Raw genomic sequence first — 18,844 nt, forward strand, 5'->3', positions numbered from 1 at the left:
CTTAACAGAGAAAATGGCTTATTTTATTAAAAACAGTATAACCATTCATTTAAACTGAATGACTAGAGACACTTGGCCTAATTTTCCAAAGGCGCTGAGCATCCAAAGTTCCCACAGTTTAACGGGACCTGCAGGTGCTCAGTGCCTCCAAAAAAAACAACAAAAATCAGGCAAATTGTCTTTAAAAACCAAACATTGTAAGATTCAGTTAACAAGTATCACAGTATATTAAACACTATACTGTTAAAGGCTGGTGGGATTTAAAAGTTCCTTTTTACAGCTTTTGTAAGCATACAATGTTACTAAAAATGACTTACTAGGATAGAGAAGCTAAACAGACATAGGAATGTTCCTGAACACACAGTTTTAAATTATGCATTGCGATCCAAGCGTACATCAATTTCTCTGCCACTGATTTTTATGCCGTTCATTATCCTACAGGCCTTTTCAGCAGATTCTGGCGAGTCAAATCTGACTGTTCCACAGCCCTTTGATTTTCCATTCTCCATTTTTATTTCTGCAAACATTACATGACCTAAATAAACAAGTTAAACAGCAGTTATTTTACACCTTCAGTGCACTAAAAACTTAAAGAACTAATCAGAAGTGATAAAAACAGTTCTAAATATAATCTAGGGGGACATATAATATTAGAACTATCAGACTTACAGTATATTCACTTATTCAGGAAAGGTGATAGGTCAAAACAGCAGCAAAGAATCCACACAAAGTCCCACTGTTTCAAATTGATCCTTCAGACTACCATAAGATGAAGCATGCCTGAACTGGACATCAAATTTGAAACAAAGTGCCCTATAAGCCTACAGATAAGTTTTGTGTTTCACTGGTGGAGCCACACTGCCAAAAGTATGATTAATTGTCATCCTCTAACTGAATGATAGTTCAATCCAGTCCACCATGTTCACTGCAGTATAATAATCACATTATCAACTAATCATAACTATCATATAATTTTGAAAAAAAAAAGTTGCAGAGCAAAAAACAAATAGCATGCACTACCCAATTCATTGGAAACTCAACTCATGAGGGAACATTTCTATGCAGATGCCACAGAGTAGCAAGCCTTTAAGTGCCAGCAGGAACAAGAAATTCTCCCCTAAAACACAAGGCTTTTTATTTTTAAGTGGCATGTAATAGAAGACTGGCCTTTCACTGAAATAAATTGTTTTCATGTCAGTATCATAAGGAAATATAAAGACCATGCCTCCACAGGTTCAACCTGTTGTTTATATTTGTGCTTATCATTCTTAAAAACAATTTGACATAATCCTTACATCTGATAGCCGCTGGAGAGTATAAAAAAATCTGAACTCCCTGAAAGTTGCCTAAGCAGTTAAGAATTAAAAAACAGAGATCCTGTTTATCTGTATGTTTGTAGAAAACAATGCAATCCCTAAGTGTAAGTGCAAGTATATTACTAAGAAGTTGATGATAACAGGTTATCAATAAACATCTTCACAAAAGCACAGATGTTCCCAACATACATCACTTGATACTACAATTGTATCTGCACAAGATGTTTTACTTCTTCAAAAACTTCTCTTAAATACTTTAAACGATTTTAGTAGAAAACTGTTTAATGAATTTGCACAAGAATCTTTTTTTCACACCTGTCCATATTAAGGGAAAAGGTGGATGGCAAGGAAGAAAACACATAGGATAACCCCTAAAAAAAAATCTGAAGCAAAATCAAAGGTGGTGGTGATTTTACAGACTAACTTGTTATGCAGTCATGGAAACTTGATTAAAGTTTAATACTGAATGTGAATAATGGGAAGGGCTTTGTTTTGTATTTAAAAGCAGAGAGGGTTTATGCAGTCCTTTAACTGCATGGCATCCCAGCATAAAACTAGGATATTCACCAGCAGCTCCCAGAATTATAACAGCAGCAACATTGTCATGAAAATGCTAGAAGGGAGAACTTCACTCTGAAAACCTGGTATGCTAGATCTGTCTATAATTCAGCAACAAAAGCTTTGAGTCCTGGAATGTAAGCACACCTTAAGTTCCTGTAACCACTAAATGCATTTGAACACCTGAAATATTTTCATAGTTGAACTGCAACTTCTAATTTATATCCACTCTGCAAATAGCTGTATGAAGACTGTCTTACATAAAAGTAAGATGTTTTAAGTTATTTCTCCTTCCTGTCTCTGCAAAGTAAGTGAAGTCATCCATAATTCTTTTATTTCATTCTGAAATATTACATTGTTATATTCACCTATTCCATTCTGTGAGTTTAAAAAAAATCACGTTTCTACATACAAGAATCAGTTTTCATTCACTTCTGTAAAAAGAAAACTTTTCTTAATTAGAGATTTGTACTTATTGGATATTCACAGAAATCCTGTATCTTACATGAAAAAAATGGGGGGGGACTTTATTTCTTGACAAAAGGTGAATCAGTACAGGATTGACAAATTATTAACTCTGATTTGATATGGCACCATTACTGGAAATAATGTATAAACCTGGCCAGGCCCACACCCCTGCATGCATTTATCTCAAAATAAATGCTACATTATATCCCAGAGGATAACTAATACCTACCTCAAAAAAGAAAAAGTTCAAAGGGTAATTTTAATGAGATGGGTTAAAGTTTATAGGAGATGAGCACTCTCAACTAACACAGTCCATACTGTACCATAGTCTCATGTGTTATGTCAGACCTAAAATTATTTATAAAACTGCCCTTATCTAAAGAACAAGACACAGAATGCAAACTCAATGGAGCTAAGCAGAGGTAAGATTCACATACATACCACACTGACTGAATTTCTCCTTCAGTTTCTGCCAGGTCAAATCAAAAGGGAGCTACAATTTAAAAAAAAAATTATTAATAGCAAAATATTACAAAAAGAAAGAGCATGTAGTGAAATATGCACACAAAATAGGCTTATCTTTTCTGCGTTTCAAATGCTTACATTTCTCACAAATATCTGATTGCCTTTAGAACCTAATCTCTCTCTCATTCCACTTCCCATTGGGCCAGGCACAAATCCTCGATCTATATCCATGTTCCTGTCCGGGCCTCCACCCATAGCCGGTCCCATTCGATCAAAACCAGAACTCATCCGATCCATGCCCATTCCCATTCCTCCAGCCATATTGTTCATACCACCCATTCCACCACCTACAGAGAAAGAAAAAGGAGAATAACAAGTTTGTTGGTTTGTTTTTATTAATAAATAAGTATCTTGTAAAAAAGTCTAAATTCTTTTGTGTCAGGAAAAATAATTCATACATGCATAGTGATTCATCTAGTAACATGGCTAATATTTAAAGTCAGAGCATTAGAAGAAACAAAGTATCAGTTATTGTACAGAAGTAAAAAGCAAATTGCATGAAGCTGTTATTCACATCACCTAACATAAGATGTTCAACACCACAGGTAAAACAATTAAGATTTAAAGACCATCTAGTTTAATTAATAAGAATATGATACCCTGCACCAAAAAGAGATTAAGTAAATGACTGTGGAAATATTAAGATACAGGTAATTGGACCATATATACAACCATGAATGCAGGAAGCAAAACCATTTGGCTTTACTAAATGCAGCCATACCACATTTAATGACAGTCTTACAGAGAAAGCCTATTTTGGAAAGAACAGCCGTTCCTGCAAGTCCTGTGCAGAGCATGGACCTTCCCTGATACATGCAATGGAATATATTAAAGTACATTACATAATGAACCAAGATCAATGGCATTCAGATATTCTATATTCTATTATAATTTTTCTGGATTCATAATTAACAACGTAAAACAAGACTATCACGATCATTCATGACAAACCTCCTCTAAGCCTTATGCCTCACAAGATTGTCCTTAGCAAGATTTTACTTTCTCATCTGCTCTAGCTTGAGGAACTGAGACGCTTTCCATAATACAAACTCAGTGTTTGAGCTTTGCACAAAATTCAACTGAGTGATAATCTGAAATTCAAGACTGATTTTTTTATTTCAATTATGAGAGATTACTGAAGTATTTAAGTTCAGCTTCAAGTTCACATAAGTAACTATCTCTGCCTATTTATCTTTTTTCTGGAACGCAAGTTTACTTGAATCACTTCTCCCTCCAAACCAAAAGTTCAAACCATTTCAAAACTACATGCTCAAAGGGAAGACTGCATTAGCAAGTTTTCCTCTGATTTTTTACCTCAACAAAACAACCTTAAAAACTATTAGACTGGGAGTCCCATGCAACGGAATTCTACTTCTTCCTATGCTGACAAAACGCTGCGCAGCAAATCCTCTGAAACAATTGCACGGACACCACGTCATTACATTGCCTACACATTTACATTCTATTGAAACAAGTTAACCTACTCATTCCAGATCCTACTGGGCCCATTCTAGGCGCTCCCATTCCTCCTGCAAAAACACCAATCATTGCACCACCTAAACAGAAAAAAAATAATATAGTGACATACACCGAAACTGCCGGTTAGTGACAACAGCAAAGCACACAACGTTAAAGTGCACTGATCTCAGTGTTACCTGGCAATTCTTTTGCTACAGAACACTTCAACCCGTGCCTTTATTATGCAAACTAGGTAGGAAATACCCTGCAAGTAACTTTAGCTCCTCCTCCTCTGTTACAAGATACAAGCTACTCTGATTTCTAGCTACAGTTTTCCTCTGACAACCTGTCAGCAGCACAAACATCTGAAACTGAAGGAGCCATATCTCATATCAGAGAACTGATAGAATTTGGCAGAAAAAAAGGGGGGAGAGAAAGGGAAGCAATACTAAAGGGTACCTGACAGAACCATGAAAGCTCCAGAATAGTGTCAGAAACTGATTCTAGAGAGTAGGGTTTAATAGAACAAATAAATAAATAAAACCAGAGTTTTCCTTGAAGCACTACATTTCAGGAAAGTAATCCCAAGGGAGCTTCCAGAATTGCAGGAACTCAAGAACTGCATTCTTGTCAATGCTGACCAGAGCAAGGGGCTCCGCGGATTCTGTAACAAGCACTTCCAATTGTTCCAGAGAACCAACTCAAACAAATCCATTCCAATAAACCTAGTGTCTACAAAAAGAGCACTCTGAAGACAGAAAAGGTAAAACAAAAGTGATGAACTGACAAAAGGCAGCCTCCTACAATACTGGGCAATATTTCAGGATATAGGCAGCATAATCATCTCAGTTGTTAACCTGTATACAAGGAAGCAGGATTTTGCAGGTAATTCTGGAGCTGTCAGTTACTACATTTTTCTTGCTTGATTTTCATCCCTAAAAGAAACATCTCAGTTTTTACTTATGCTTATTAAGTTCAATTTAAAGTTTAATACTTATTAAGTTTACACACTACTGGCCCATTTTGGCTACACACTACTGGCCCATTTTGGCTACACACTACTGTTTCAGTATCTAAACAGGGTCACTGATGATACTTTCCAGACAAGCAGTCTTCCATCAACTTCTCAGATAACATGCAGTCAGAGCCATACCAAAACCTCAAAAAACATGGACTGGCCCATTCAAGAGCCTATGGTTGTTCAACACCAGCAGGATTACTCACAGTACTTCAGCCAATAGATCGCATGTGATGAACGTCTTAATACTTATTCATTAGGCTAAAGATGAAAAGCCAAAACCTTAAAAAGAATTGTGAGGAAAAAAATCCTACTTTCTCCAAACTAGAAACCTTTAAGAGTTTATGAATGTATCCCAGTTATACTCCCTCTCTTTTAAAAGGAAAAGTCTCCCTAGCAGCCTAAGAAGCACTTTAAAACAAACAAAACCAAAATTGAAATAATCATAGTAAGCATGTATTCAGCTGTTTCTGACCTTCAAAACACCCTCTCCTTGTACATTTTTCCCTACTGGATTTGCATCAATGAAAAATGATAAGTTTGGAGATAGACTGTGACACAACCTTTGATTTTTTGGATACTTTAAAATTTTAGCTATTTAAATCACTGCAAATCAAACATCCTCATTTTCACTAACTGATGCCATAGTCCAATCAAAGACTGTCTTATGTTGCCCTCATTGAAACTGGCGTGGTATGGAAGCCAAATGCACTCACAGCATTTCCTTTTAATATATTATTAACCTAAATATTGTAATAAGAGTACACTGGGGAATTCCCTGACTAAACATGGTATTTAACTATAATAAAACAATACTATTTGCTTCTGCTACTTAAAACTCATCTTGGTTTTCTGCAGTTCCCAAATTTTAAAGGTGCATGGCTCCAGGAGAGTATTATCTCAAACCAGAACAGCATTTTAACAGTAAGATTGCTAACAGGTTGCAAGTTGAAGCTTGCTGACATCTACTGAATGACCAATGCCCGCAGCAGTTTCTCACAGTGGCTATACTCACTTATTTCAAGACCAGCACGTTACCAGAAGACTCAGAAGTCTGTTGCTTGTATGAACATTTATAACTGAAGCAGCTCTGGATTTTCACTCAAGAAACAGATATTTATCCTATGCTGAAGTACACATACTGAAAGCATAACACCTGATTTTTAAGACATAAATTACTAGACCTTATGACAAACTTAACTAGCATCCTTACTAAATATCTACTACTGCTAAACAATTATCAGTGCTTGAAGAGCAGCACGTAACAGTTACCCTTTGTTGTGACTTGCCCAAATTAAACACCCACCAAAGAGGGAGAACTTTTTCTTCCAAAGAGGGAAAATTATTTTTTTCCTAGACTAAACGAGCTTTATGCTCTTAACACCCTTTCGCTTTCACAGTAGGGGCCTCGTGGGGGTGGGGGGAACAGGAAAAAAGCAGAAAGCCTGTCTTCCATAGTGTATTCATCCAGGTAAGAATATAGTAACAAAGCCACAGAAAGCTCTGTTGTTAAGCACTTCCAGGCTCTCAACTTCTATCCAGACAGAAGAGTATCTCATTTGAGGGAGAGCAAAATTAGCAAAAATGAACTCAGTCAAGACAACACCATTTATAAACAAAACAAACCTTGCTCAATTTCAGAAGAGGACAGTAAATCCTATTCTAAGCAGCATGAGAAAAGGCAGGAAGAAAACTGAGGGAACCAAAATTCATCATTCCTATCCAATGCCGTCTGATTTGCAGTAAGAACAACCTTCCAGCATGTCTTTGCAAAAGCAGACTCCAGGAAGTTACAAAGGCAGTACACAGACATCTTGTTCAGGATTGCCAAAACCATATGTTTTAATTGCCAGGTATTACGTCCTTTGGATAAGTTAACAGTACAAAGGAAAATACTTTCCTCAAAACCACTGTACTTGTATTTTGCTTGTATTCTACAGATGAAAAAAAACATCTTAACCTCCATCTTCAGAGACAGCCATAACAAACACATATGAATACCCTTAAATAAACAAACATCTTTACAATAACAGCTGGTGGAGAAGGGACAGAGGAAGATGACCAAACGAAACCACACCTCTTCTTGGTTTTTCTCCTAGTAAAACTCTTCCCATACTATGTTGCACTTTGCCACAGGAAATTTAACAGTTACCATACCCATTCTTCCAAAAGAATCTCCAAAACCACGGTTCAATTGCATCTCACTACGACCAAAATCTCTATCCATGTTTCCTCCCATTCCACCACGGAACATTTCTGTAGAGAATAATGCACAAAACAGAAATATTCTGTCATATTCAACTAAGTTGATGCTCATACAATACTTGTTTCACAGTTGCTTGTTTAAACAGAAGTAAGTTTAATCCACAAGTCAGAGGCACCTCCCCTTCCAGTTCCTATGCTTCCATGCACGCCACATATTTCTTTTGAACACATTTACATTACTCGCCCTTATGTAAAGAGGACTTTTAATAAGGCTCACAGACTAGCAAACTAGTACTAGCAAACTAGTAAGTATTCACCTACCTCCCATTCGGTTGACTCCAAATCCCCCCATATTAGCCATTCCTTCCATTCCACGAAATCCAGGAAGCCCTGTAAAATAAAGAAGAATGTTTTTTTTCCTATCCAATATTAGAAAAACACGTAAGACAAAGAATTTGACTGCACGTACCGCCTCCCATTCTATTCATTCCGCCAAAACCAGGACCATCTATTCCCATACCTTTAAACCAAAAAGACCGAACACCATTTAGAAGACAGTTAAGATCCTAATGTATTTCAAAAATGCAAATACAGTGTCTCAAAAACACACAATACAAGGCTTACTTTGACAAGAGCATTCTTCCAAACACAGAAATGAAAATTATAAACTTAAGCTCTGTAAGTTAAAAATTAAGAATACGACTTTACCTCCTGGACCCATGTTCCCCATTCCACCACCCATGTTCAACTGTGTTGCACTGATGGGCTGTCCACCTGGTCCAAGTCCCATACCAATGCCACCAAGGCCACCTTGGAAAAAAGAAAAAATAACTATTATCATAAGACTCTCTGCATCATAAAGAGACCATAGTAAGCAAAAGTACTACTAAACTGTTCCAAGACACTATCAACATGTATTAAGTGCAAAGATTTAAAAATGAAGTGCGTGTACTCACGAGGTAATTGTGGACCTTTGCTGTCTGCAACACGGAAATCTTCATGAGGGACTGATTTGTCATCCTGATAAAAAAACACGGATGCTATGCTATGATCCCTTCAATGTTTTGGCATAGATACATCAGGCAGAAAGAAATATAAGCAACTTACCATTTTTACATGCATGGGTCTATCGAACAGGAATTGTCCATTGAACATAGCTGAAGAAATGCGATTCAAGGACTCTAACTACAGAAGACAATTTAACTATTTCAAAAGAATCACTGCAAAAATTTACCTAATGTTTGTACCACTTTTAGGAGTCTTAACTTTCCTTAATTAACATTTAGAATGCTGTTTCAAAGGTCAGAAAGAGACTATATAAACTGTTAGGAATATAAAAGTTGTCTTCACGGGCGTCACTTTCCCTGTGTATTTTAAGTCTGTTCAACCTCATCAAGAACAGCTTTTTACACCCTAGCAGTAAATTCAGTCACTATTAAAAAAAAATAAAACAATCTGCACAGTACTACAATCTAGTCCCTTATCTAGCTACAAGGCAAACAAGCACCATTTGCAAAACTATACTGTAAAGAGCCATTAAAAATGACTAAGCCATATTTGACCATTTTTTTCCTTTTTTCCAAAGCCAAGGATACATATTGCTTGAACAGCTTCAATTGCTTGTTCAAAAGTAACTGTTCCCATTCCTCGACTCTTGCCATCTTTATCTTCCTTGATGTCTGCACGCTTTACAGTTCCAGCAATGCTGAATACTTCCTTTAGTTTCTTCCAGCCAACTTTAAAGTCAAGCTTGCACAGATAAATATAAGTGATTTCACTGCACATTTCTGTTCTGCCATTAATTTTCAAAGATTGTCTACACTGCAGTAAAACTTTAATTCACAAAATTTTTATACATGTAAACAGACAATTTTGTAACATATACAGGCTGCAACCAAGTCTAACATAAATGTTACTAAAAGCAACAAGTTATAGCACTTAAATCTATTGTAATTTTCTAATTAACATACTAATGCTGAGAAATGGATGGGTTCTTGTAAACCAGCTGTACTCCCATGCCTGTTTCTTAAATTTGTGCAAATCAAGAACTGATGAAGTACACCCAAACATAAGAGTTTAAGTTAGTATAAAGTAACTAGCAAGAAAAAAGTATATTGAATTAAAAATAGAAGAAATGTAGTTGTAAATATAGTGAAAAATGTAAAAGACTTCTTTTTCAAATATGATTGTACAATAATTAAAACTGCAAGAAAGCTTTAAGAGCGGAACACGTTTTTCCCGTCCAAAATCTGGATACATGTCTTGCATTTTTAGTTGAATACCCTAATTGTGAATTAACAATTAACATTTCACATTTCCTCTTAATATTAAAACTGGATTATGCAGGTATTTTACAAAGATCAAGTATTATAGCTTTAAAATACATTTTAAAACTTACATTAGCAACAAAAATAGTGGACCCAAGCCTGCCTGCCTGCAAGTTACTGATAACCTCAGGAGGAATGTTTGGATTGTTGACAATAGAAGGCGGTAAATTCATTAATCCAGGTGCCATATCAGGTCCTTGTCCTCCTGGAAACTGTCCTCCTACACGCTGCAATGCCCTGCGGGCATGTTCACCTTCAGGATCCTGCAACACGTGCAAAAATAAAGTCAACTTAATCATCAGTATCAGGACTGGTAATAAATAAGTACTGTTTGAAATTCTACATAAACCCATCAAAATTATCAACTAATATCCTTGTCCATGTCAGAGGGATCAAGAACCGAATTAGCATGGAGACCTAATTCCCTCACCTCTAGAGGTGGGTCCTTTCAGATGAGGGTTGAGGCATATTGGCAAAGCACTTGTTGAAGAAGCGTGCACTGCCACTTCACATGCTGTACCTAGCCTATGGACAAGTAGAAAAGATTTCAATCTAAAGGACTGTCAGTCTAGTACCTTCTTCCAAGAACTGATTTAATTTAAATAGGCTTTTTTGATATGTTAATAACCATTATTAAAGCTATAACAGGACATAAAGAACTGTATCAGACACTATTATATGCTACAACACTACAAACGAAACATTGACGTTAATTTCACTTTCCAAATCAGTACAAGTTCTCTGCTTCCAACCCCATCCTTGCACATATGTAGTAGTCTGATACTCAGCTTGTTCTGCTCAAACTCATATTTTGAGGCAGGTAAGGAACATGAATTTCAACAGCAGCAGATGACACAGGTAAGAATATAAAGTTAAAGAAGTTAAAAGGTTGTGTAAAAGAAAAATACTATTAGGTTATTTTGGCTTTAGGACATATTTTCGTCAGTTCACTTGGCGTAGTATCAAGACCTTCTGGAAGCCAGCAGGCACTTTAGCCCATTAAGAAAATGTTAAAAAAAATAAAAATTACACAGCTAGACACTTAAAAACATGGTACCCGTCATTTCAGTAGTTACATTATCTTCACAATTTATTTTAAAAACAGCAACAATCATACCTCTTTAATATTCAGGGGTCTTCCATTAAGATCGTACTTGTTCATAGTTTCTAATGCTTTCTTAACAAATTCTTCATCTTTGAATTCGACCACACTTAGAGGGAACAAAAACATTTGGAGTGTTAAAATAAAGTTTAAAACATTAAACTGAACAGAATGTTTGGATAGTAGTGTTTCTACACACATAGAAAAAGAAACTTACCCACAACCCTACATCCACGATGATTTGTAATCATATGTAAAGAGAGAAAAAAAAGTCAGTCAACACATATGCTAGAGTATTTAAGAGTCCAGTTAAAGATCCAAGCTCACTGTCAAATAACTATTCATCAAGTTATTTTCAGCTTCAAAATTCATAATACATGCTTTTTACTAGTAGCCAAGCTGAATTTCTCCTACTTTCTCAACATACATACCATTCAAAATGCATTATATTATATTTTGTTCTCTTTGAGCCAAACCAGAATTGGACTACAGAAAAATGCCACACAGATCCATGTAAGGAAAGCTGGGGGGAAGGAAGGGAAGGGGCAGAAGGAAAAAAAAAACGAAAACATAACCAAAAACCAATCAAGACACTCATCATGTCATTAAAAGCTGCCCGCCAACTAGAGAATTCAGATCCACATACATCAAATATACCAGTGCAATGAACAAGGAGTCTGCATACTTCTTCAGTATTACTAGCATATTTGAGAGATTACTGTGTAAGAAAATAACCTTTTTGACTGCACCAGAATCCTTCTAATAAAACAAAGAGTTTAGGATTGATCTAAGTGAATGAAAGCTGAAAGCATGTTTTAGTTTTAGCAAGCGTTGAAGAAAATCATTTACAACTACTGTTACAACTTCAGTTAAGACTCAAACCTGCATTTCTCAAGTTCTCACTGCAGGTTTGGAGCTACTATTGGCCAAACTTTTGACTATTTTTAAGACGACAAAGGAACTTTAACAATCTTCACTCTTAATGCCTCACTGCTGGCACTGTTTTGGCTACCAACCATCTCCATCCATTTAGTTTTAAAAAAAGCAAATACATTAATCCAGTGTTTAGAGTACCAACCGTGTAAAGCTGTCAAATCAGGCACTTCAAACAGTATATTCTTAGCTAACATTTTATACTTCATGTCCCCAAGAAGAGAATACTACACTAACAAAATTTAAATAAAATCAATGATTTATTGAACGTCCTTTATATAAAACAGATTTGTACCAAAACAAAGATGTTGGCTAAAAGAAGAATTAAGTGAATGCCATTGGTTGAAATTTACGAAGTATTTTGTCCTTTACAGCCAGCTAGCTTGAGCTGCGTGAAAGTGTCAGACTATTTCTAATACAGAAACCTCAAAGCTATCTTAATGAAAATCAGTGTGGAAATGAAACTTACTTTCCAATAACTGGTACAGGTATTATACAAAAATAAAACTGCTGAGGAACTTTTAAACCTCTAGCAGATTGTTGCCCACGGCACTTACCCTTGATTTTCCTTCAGCATCCTTAAACAGCTCCACGTATGTAACCTCACCAACTACATAAGACATACAAAGGGAAAATACCAAGAGACAATGCATTTAAACACCAGTATCTTTCTTTTCTGTGCCCCTGTGCACAACTCTATAGAGAAGCACCTATTATTCACCAACAATCAAAACCAGACCAACATACCTCCTGTCAATGGCTATATAATTTAGCTAATTTTCAGAAATATGCAACAGCCACATTCTCAAAATCTAAAAACAAACAACTATATTTAACCTAATTCATACTACAGATCATATTTTGGCCAGTATGATATAGTTGGTGAACAAATTCAGATATACACAGTCCCTTAACCTAACAAATGAAACGTCAACATTCACTGAAAAGTGTTACATTTATCATCCTACTCACAACACCTGTTTTAAGGTGACTTTCTACCTGAATGTCTTCAATCATAAGTTTGCCTTCAATAATAACCAAATTTACACATCAAATATTTCACAGCAAGCCACTCACTTTCTAAAGTTGGAAGTTTCAGTAAATAAACCAATCAAATAATCATGTCACCTTACAACAGATACACCAGCAGTTACAGAACTGGGGGACTGGCATTTTTCACAGCCTAAAAGCCAAGTGTGCTTTGCATTACTTTTGAAGAATCTATTTTTTCAAGAAGAAAAAAAAAAACACAGAACTAGCTTTTTACAGAAGTCATACATTAGCGTTCTTCTCCCCAAAACTTAAAATAAGAAGTTTGGGGTATTAAGATTTCTCTATCAGAACTGCAACAACAGTAACAAGCTTTTAACGTAAGTCTCCAGACAAACAGTCATGGCAGTAATGACAATGCAGACAAAGTTAATTCCACAGCCAGATTCCACCAAAGAAATACAAAACAACTTTTGAAAGACGTCCTTTCATATTCATATGTTAACACACTAAATGCGTTGCTTAAATACAATAGCCCTTTAAAAAAAAATCTACAAAGACTACAACTAGACGAAAACACAATCTCTTGAAGAAGTCATGAGGTCATGCATATACTCTCTGCTGTCACGCTACAATGGCAGACGATAATGAACACTTCGTTTACCAATCCTACTCTGCAATGCAATTGTCTCAGATGAAAGAGGGGAAGGAAGATAGATGTACCAAGTAAAGGCCAAAAAATAAAAGAATTAATAAAAAAGTCAAATCAAATCTGTGTGGCTCAAAGGACATATACATTATATTTTACCCCTTTTTATAGGAAGTGCATTATAAGGAATAAATTACCTTTCTCTCTCATAAGATCTTTAATAGCCTGCCATTTCATGTCATATGGGATGTTGCTAATGAAAACTCGATTACGATTAACAGCCTTCTTCTCTCCACTGCCCGCATTCTTCTCCTTTGCATAGGGGTGGAATCTATTCTTGTTTCCAAGAGAAGGGATTGCCTTTGGTTTTGCAGCAAACTTCTCTTTCACTGGTGTTTTCTCTTCTTTTGCTGTCTCATCATTCTCCCTACATTCCAAATAAATAAATGGGTCTTACTTTGGATTATAAGACTACTATATCAGCTACATATGTAGGTCTATACCTCCTACACTAACAGACCTCCGAAGATGTCAAATCCCACTTTTCAAATTAGGAAAAATAAATTAATTTTACCAGTTTAATTTCAAAATACATTGCTTTACCTAGAACAAAAATCAACATTACAAGAGATTTAGTCACTATTATAAGTACAGACAACACATCTTGCTACTTCAGGTATATTCCATTTCCATTATGTCTGTCAAGATTCAGGAACATGGTGCTATGAAACTACTACTACTCTCAGAACACGACTCAGCTGAAAAATAACCTACAGCATCTGTACTTTAGTACTTCAGTAATTTTCAAATCAAACTTGGCAAAGTTGCACGCTATTCACCACAGAAGTCAGAGTTGAAATGGTCTAATTTTTGGAACAGCTTGGTATACTTCATTCAATGTATTAATAAATACATAAAATCAACTCTTAATAGGCAAATGACCTTTTATTCAGTACAAATCATTTTTATTCACAAATTGTGCCAGACTGCTTTTAGACAGAAATTAAAATTAAATTTAGAACAAACGCTCTTTTCATTTTCACTGCTTAACACCAGTATACTTTGAAAACATGATAAATGCATAAGAAATAGGTCTATTACGACATGCTCTGCATCTAAGACCAATTAATTCACCAGGAATTATCCATTAAAAACAACAATAAAGACTTCTGGTCCTTAGTCTTTCAAAAATCTAGCAACAACAGCTACTTTCCTTTTAAAAATATTTTATTTTTAGATGAAGAGCGCAGCACAACTCACTTCCTCTCCTTTAATGCAGCACATTTCTCAGCTTTGGTAAAAACTATACACTTTGAACAGAATTAGAAAAAAATCCAAACCAAAAGCCAAACCTCTACAGCACTCTTCAAAGTGTTAATATTGCAAGAAGACTTAGAATGCCAATATAGGATCAAAGTGCCTGAATTGTTACTTAAAAAGCAGAACCACTGAACTGAAAGACTCCAGTAACAAAGCCACACAAATATGAACCACTAAACAGCTGCTATATAGATACAGAGCAACACCTAGTTCAAATCTCACTGCAGTCAACAAGAACCTTAAAAGCATGTGTAAAAGTACTTTTTGTATTAAAGAGCCAACACTGGTCACTCAAGTTAGAACAACGATATGGAAGCGTCTCACAGAAGACTGTCAAAGAGATTGACTGTGTATCCCCTCTCTTAAGTAACATCACTGTCCTTTCAATTTGTCCCACTTTCCAGAAGGTTTAGTTTTTAATCTAATTTTGACAGTGCAGGTGGTTTTTGGTGTAAAATTTGCCAAAACAAGCACTTCAGTTTTACCATCGTAATATGGCAAGATTGAAAATTTTGATTTACTGAAATTATTATTTTCAGCTCTCTTTGCACAGTTTTTAACAAACCAGTAAGTGACAGCCTTGCACTCAGAGCACATGCAAATAGCCTTTCAGGAAGTTAAACGTATTATCTACTCAAGCTTGAGCACTTTTCAGGGAGGAATAGCTTCAAACACAAACATTTTTCTCCCATGACTTTTTCCCAAATTCTGAAGTACTCATATGATATGAATTTCACAGTCCTTGTGTTTACAAGTGGATTAAGAGAATTAGCAACTGAGAAATGCATGGACATTACTCAGGTTAAATATTCCTACAATTTAAAACATTCAGTCAACAACACGTTATCTAGATCAAGCATTCTCCAGTTTCCTCTGTATCGTTACTCCCCCATACCATCCTGTCTGCTATGGCAATATAATTCTTGTGTGGCTGTGTAATGATGTGAAATGGGTGGAACAAGGCAGGGAACTGACAGAAGCCAGGGGGAGGGACCGTGAGGAGGGCAAGAGTAACGTTTCAGTTTTCCAGTCAGATCTGGTTTTTTCCAATCCAGTTCCATTTGCGAACACAAAACTTCTCCCAGTGATATCTCTTATCAAAATCTGAGTTCTTCTTTAGGTTTTAGGATTAGACCAACGGATTCTCTTTAGCCTTTTAAGCTCTTTCCTGCTTAAAGGATTATGAAACAGCCCCTACACGCTCAGTGTAGCGCACAGGAAGAGCCAGGCCTCCAAACACAGAACCCACAGGTTCTACAACACCTGTCTGTACAAACCAGTAGAGAGCAGAGAGGACACAAGTCTTGCATAAACTCTTAAATCCGAGAAACAAGAAGACACTTCACTTAATCTGGGAACAAAAGCCAGCCTCCTGAAAACAGAGAATTAGTTAAAAAAATAAAAATTGATCCTTCTCACAAAACTCATCTGCCAAAATCAATGGGCCAGTGAACAATCTGGAGGCAAAGATTCTTTTGCAGACATAGCCCTCTCAGGAAAAGCACCTTCAATCAAAAAATACATTCAAAGAAATGTGACTTTAGCCATGCACAGAACACAGAAAAGACAGCCTCAGAAACTATAAATTCTCATTTTCTCAATGGAAAAACAACAGTAGTTTCTACTCGCCTTTTGTATGAATTAATCACTTTATACCTTTAATTAATATTTGCCTGTGAAATCACCAGCAGATTTCTAGGGTTGAAAAGAGATGTCTACATTGATTTCTCAGAATAAAGTATTCCTCCACCGAATAAAAAGATGAATACCTTTTGAAAAATCAGAGCTTCAAAATTCCAAAAACTTTTGGAAAGAAAAGACAACTTTTATTCCTCTGCTCATGTGCATCTGTACATCCATATGGATAACAAGCTCAGTAAAGACTGAAATGCAGAGTCCACAATTGAACGTGTGATTCTAAAGCACATATATCAGTTCAGGTTTGTTGCACGCATCAGCTCCTCTGATCAATAAATTTAGGGAGGTATACAAGCTGAAACCAGGATTCCTTTCAAATTTAGTCTGAGTGCTAAGCAAAGCTGGTTACTGAAATACTCTTTTAAGTAGCACCTCCACAACGACAGATTATTCCTTTTTACGCTTCTTTCAGAAAAGACCAGAAACTGTATGCAGAGTAAGATTTGAAACTCTGTTACCAAGAACTCTGCCTTATTTTCAAACTTGAAGCTAACAACTTCTATCTTGCAGAATAACAGGATTTTTCATTTGCTGGCAATTACTTTTGGAGGGAAAAGAAGAAAAGTTCCTAACAGGAGTAATACAGAAAAACTACTTCGTTATTTTATGAGTAGCAACTCCAAAAGACAATAAATTACTATATGCCTCAAAAGATGCAAAAAGGTCACAGTCTTTCAGCCAATATTCAATAATTTGTGTAGTTTGGATGCTGAGGGCCAGGTTCAGAGGAAAGAAAAGAAAACAGATACAAAATACTCTGTTACAGCAATGTGAAGCTTATAACTTGTAAACTATATGAATTTCCCTGGGAGTCAAATAAAGGCATGAAGTTACTCCTTTATTCTCCATTTTGATATACCTGATCCCACATCTATTTTTAAGCACAACAGTATCAAACCTGGGCTGCATACAACACATTAGAAGTTCACAGACCTCTCAACAGCCTCAATGTATTCCGGTAGAAAGCCTTCTAAAAAATGTATTCTCCCTCTAAGATGTGAATGAGATTAAGAAGTGCTGAAATTTCAATGATACGAGGCTAAAATGTAGCTCATCTAAAGAGGGATGAACCTTGAAGCCTAACATCAAGAAGAAGAGAACCCACAAAAGGCCATTTGGTTTATTTTTCTGGAGACCTACCGCTTCTGGCTGCCTTACACTACGCTCCTTTTAGACCTACTATTTACGGCATAGCTTACATATTGCATATACGATAATTTTACTGTTAAAGTTTGTGGGTTTGTTTGCTTGTTTTGTGAAGTAAACCACTGTAGGGCTCTCTTACCATTCTCACATACACAAAGACCAGCTCAAAGGCTAACAAAACATACTACGGTAGGACATGGAAACGTGAACAAGACCAGAACCGACCCACAACTCTTGCAGGCGCGGATCCCCCGACCCCCTGCCAAACCAGAGCCCGTTACAGCAACCGGGCGGCTCAAACCACCCGAGCCGAGCGCAGCCTCCTGCCCCTCACCCAACGGCAACGCTGCTCGGCGGCCTCTCACCGGGGCCCAGCCGCCCGGCCCCCTGGCACTGCGAGCCCCCCGCGAGCCTTGCGCCTTCCCCCGACCCTCTCCGGCCCCCCTCAAGTAGGGGCACCGGAGCGGCGCGGGCCCGCGGCGGGGGAGGAGCCGGGCCAGGGCGTGGGGAGGAGAGGGCCGGCCGCCTGCCTCCATCCCTCCCCGCCACCCCGCGTCCCTCCCGCCGCGGCCCGGGCGGGCCCGCCGCCCCCCGCCACACACATTTTGACGCCATTTGCGCTGCCCCCGCCGCTCTCGGTTGCTGTCGCCGCCGCCTCCTCAGCCCGTGGCGGCTGCTGCGGCTGTTGTGGTGGTGGTGGTGGTAGCGGCTGCTGCTGTTGTTGCTGCTGCTGAAGCGGCGGCTGGCTAGCGGCGGCGGCGGCCTCCTCGGCCCCCCGCAGCGGCGCGGCAACCGCGGCCTCCGCCCTGTCGCTCTCCGCCATTTCGCGGCCGGGCCGCGGCCCCGCTGCGGCTCCTTCGAGCAGGGCCCGAAGCGCCTCGGCCTCGCCGCGCCGGCCCGGCCGAGTCTCGCGAGAACGGGGCTGGCGGCGGGAGGAGGGGACGCGCCAGGAGGCTTGCGGGTTACCATGGCGACAGCGGGGGCTGCCGGCCCCGCTCGTCGTCGTCCCCCACAGCCTTAGCACGGCTTCCCTCACGGTCTGCTGCCCCAGTTCCTTCCTGCACCCCGTCCTTGTCCCGAGTGTTCTCACCCCTATAGGAGACGTAATTCCCCACCGACGCCCACAGCCAT

General features: G+C 37.9%; 1 protein-coding gene across 1 annotated transcript; it reads right to left on the reverse strand.

Annotated features, from left to right (window-relative positions):
* Nucleotides 1–4: 4 nt before the first annotated feature.
* On the reverse strand, nucleotides 5–18,643 carry MYEF2 (myelin expression factor 2). Its single transcript, XM_083850112.1, has 17 exons — nucleotides 18,316–18,643; nucleotides 13,747–13,976; nucleotides 12,468–12,520; nucleotides 11,195–11,202; nucleotides 10,993–11,086; nucleotides 9,947–10,138; nucleotides 9,144–9,297; nucleotides 8,656–8,705; nucleotides 8,505–8,568; nucleotides 8,257–8,358; nucleotides 8,018–8,068; nucleotides 7,870–7,938; nucleotides 7,501–7,599; nucleotides 4,352–4,423; nucleotides 2,946–3,154; nucleotides 2,784–2,835; nucleotides 5–535 (listed from the first exon to the last, which is right to left on the reverse strand). Exons 1-17 carry the CDS (start codon nucleotides 18,534–18,536, stop codon nucleotides 372–374), a joined length of 1,884 nt encoding a protein of 627 aa, XP_083706238.1. The 5' UTR covers nucleotides 18,537–18,643; the 3' UTR covers nucleotides 5–371.
* Between the last annotated feature and the right edge of the window lie 201 nt (nucleotides 18,644–18,844).

Source organism: Anser anser (assembly GCF_964211835.1).
Source record: "Anser anser genome assembly, chromosome: 10".
NCBI classification, from domain to species: Eukaryota; Metazoa; Chordata; class Aves; order Anseriformes; family Anatidae; genus Anser; species Anser anser.

Coding starts and splice junctions, on each gene's coding strand:
- MYEF2 (XM_083850112.1), bottom strand. CDS start 18,536: ATGGCGGAGAGCGACAGGGCGGAGGCCGCGGTTGCCGCGCCGCTGCGG. Junction 8,706..9,143: donor TGAAGCTGTTCAAGCAATAT/GTATCCTTGGCT, acceptor GCATTTCTTCAG/CTATGTTCAATGGACAATTC. Junction 8,069..8,256: donor GGGGAACATGGGTCCAGGAG/GTAAAGTCGTAT, acceptor TTTGGTTTAAAG/GTATGGGAATAGATGGTCCT.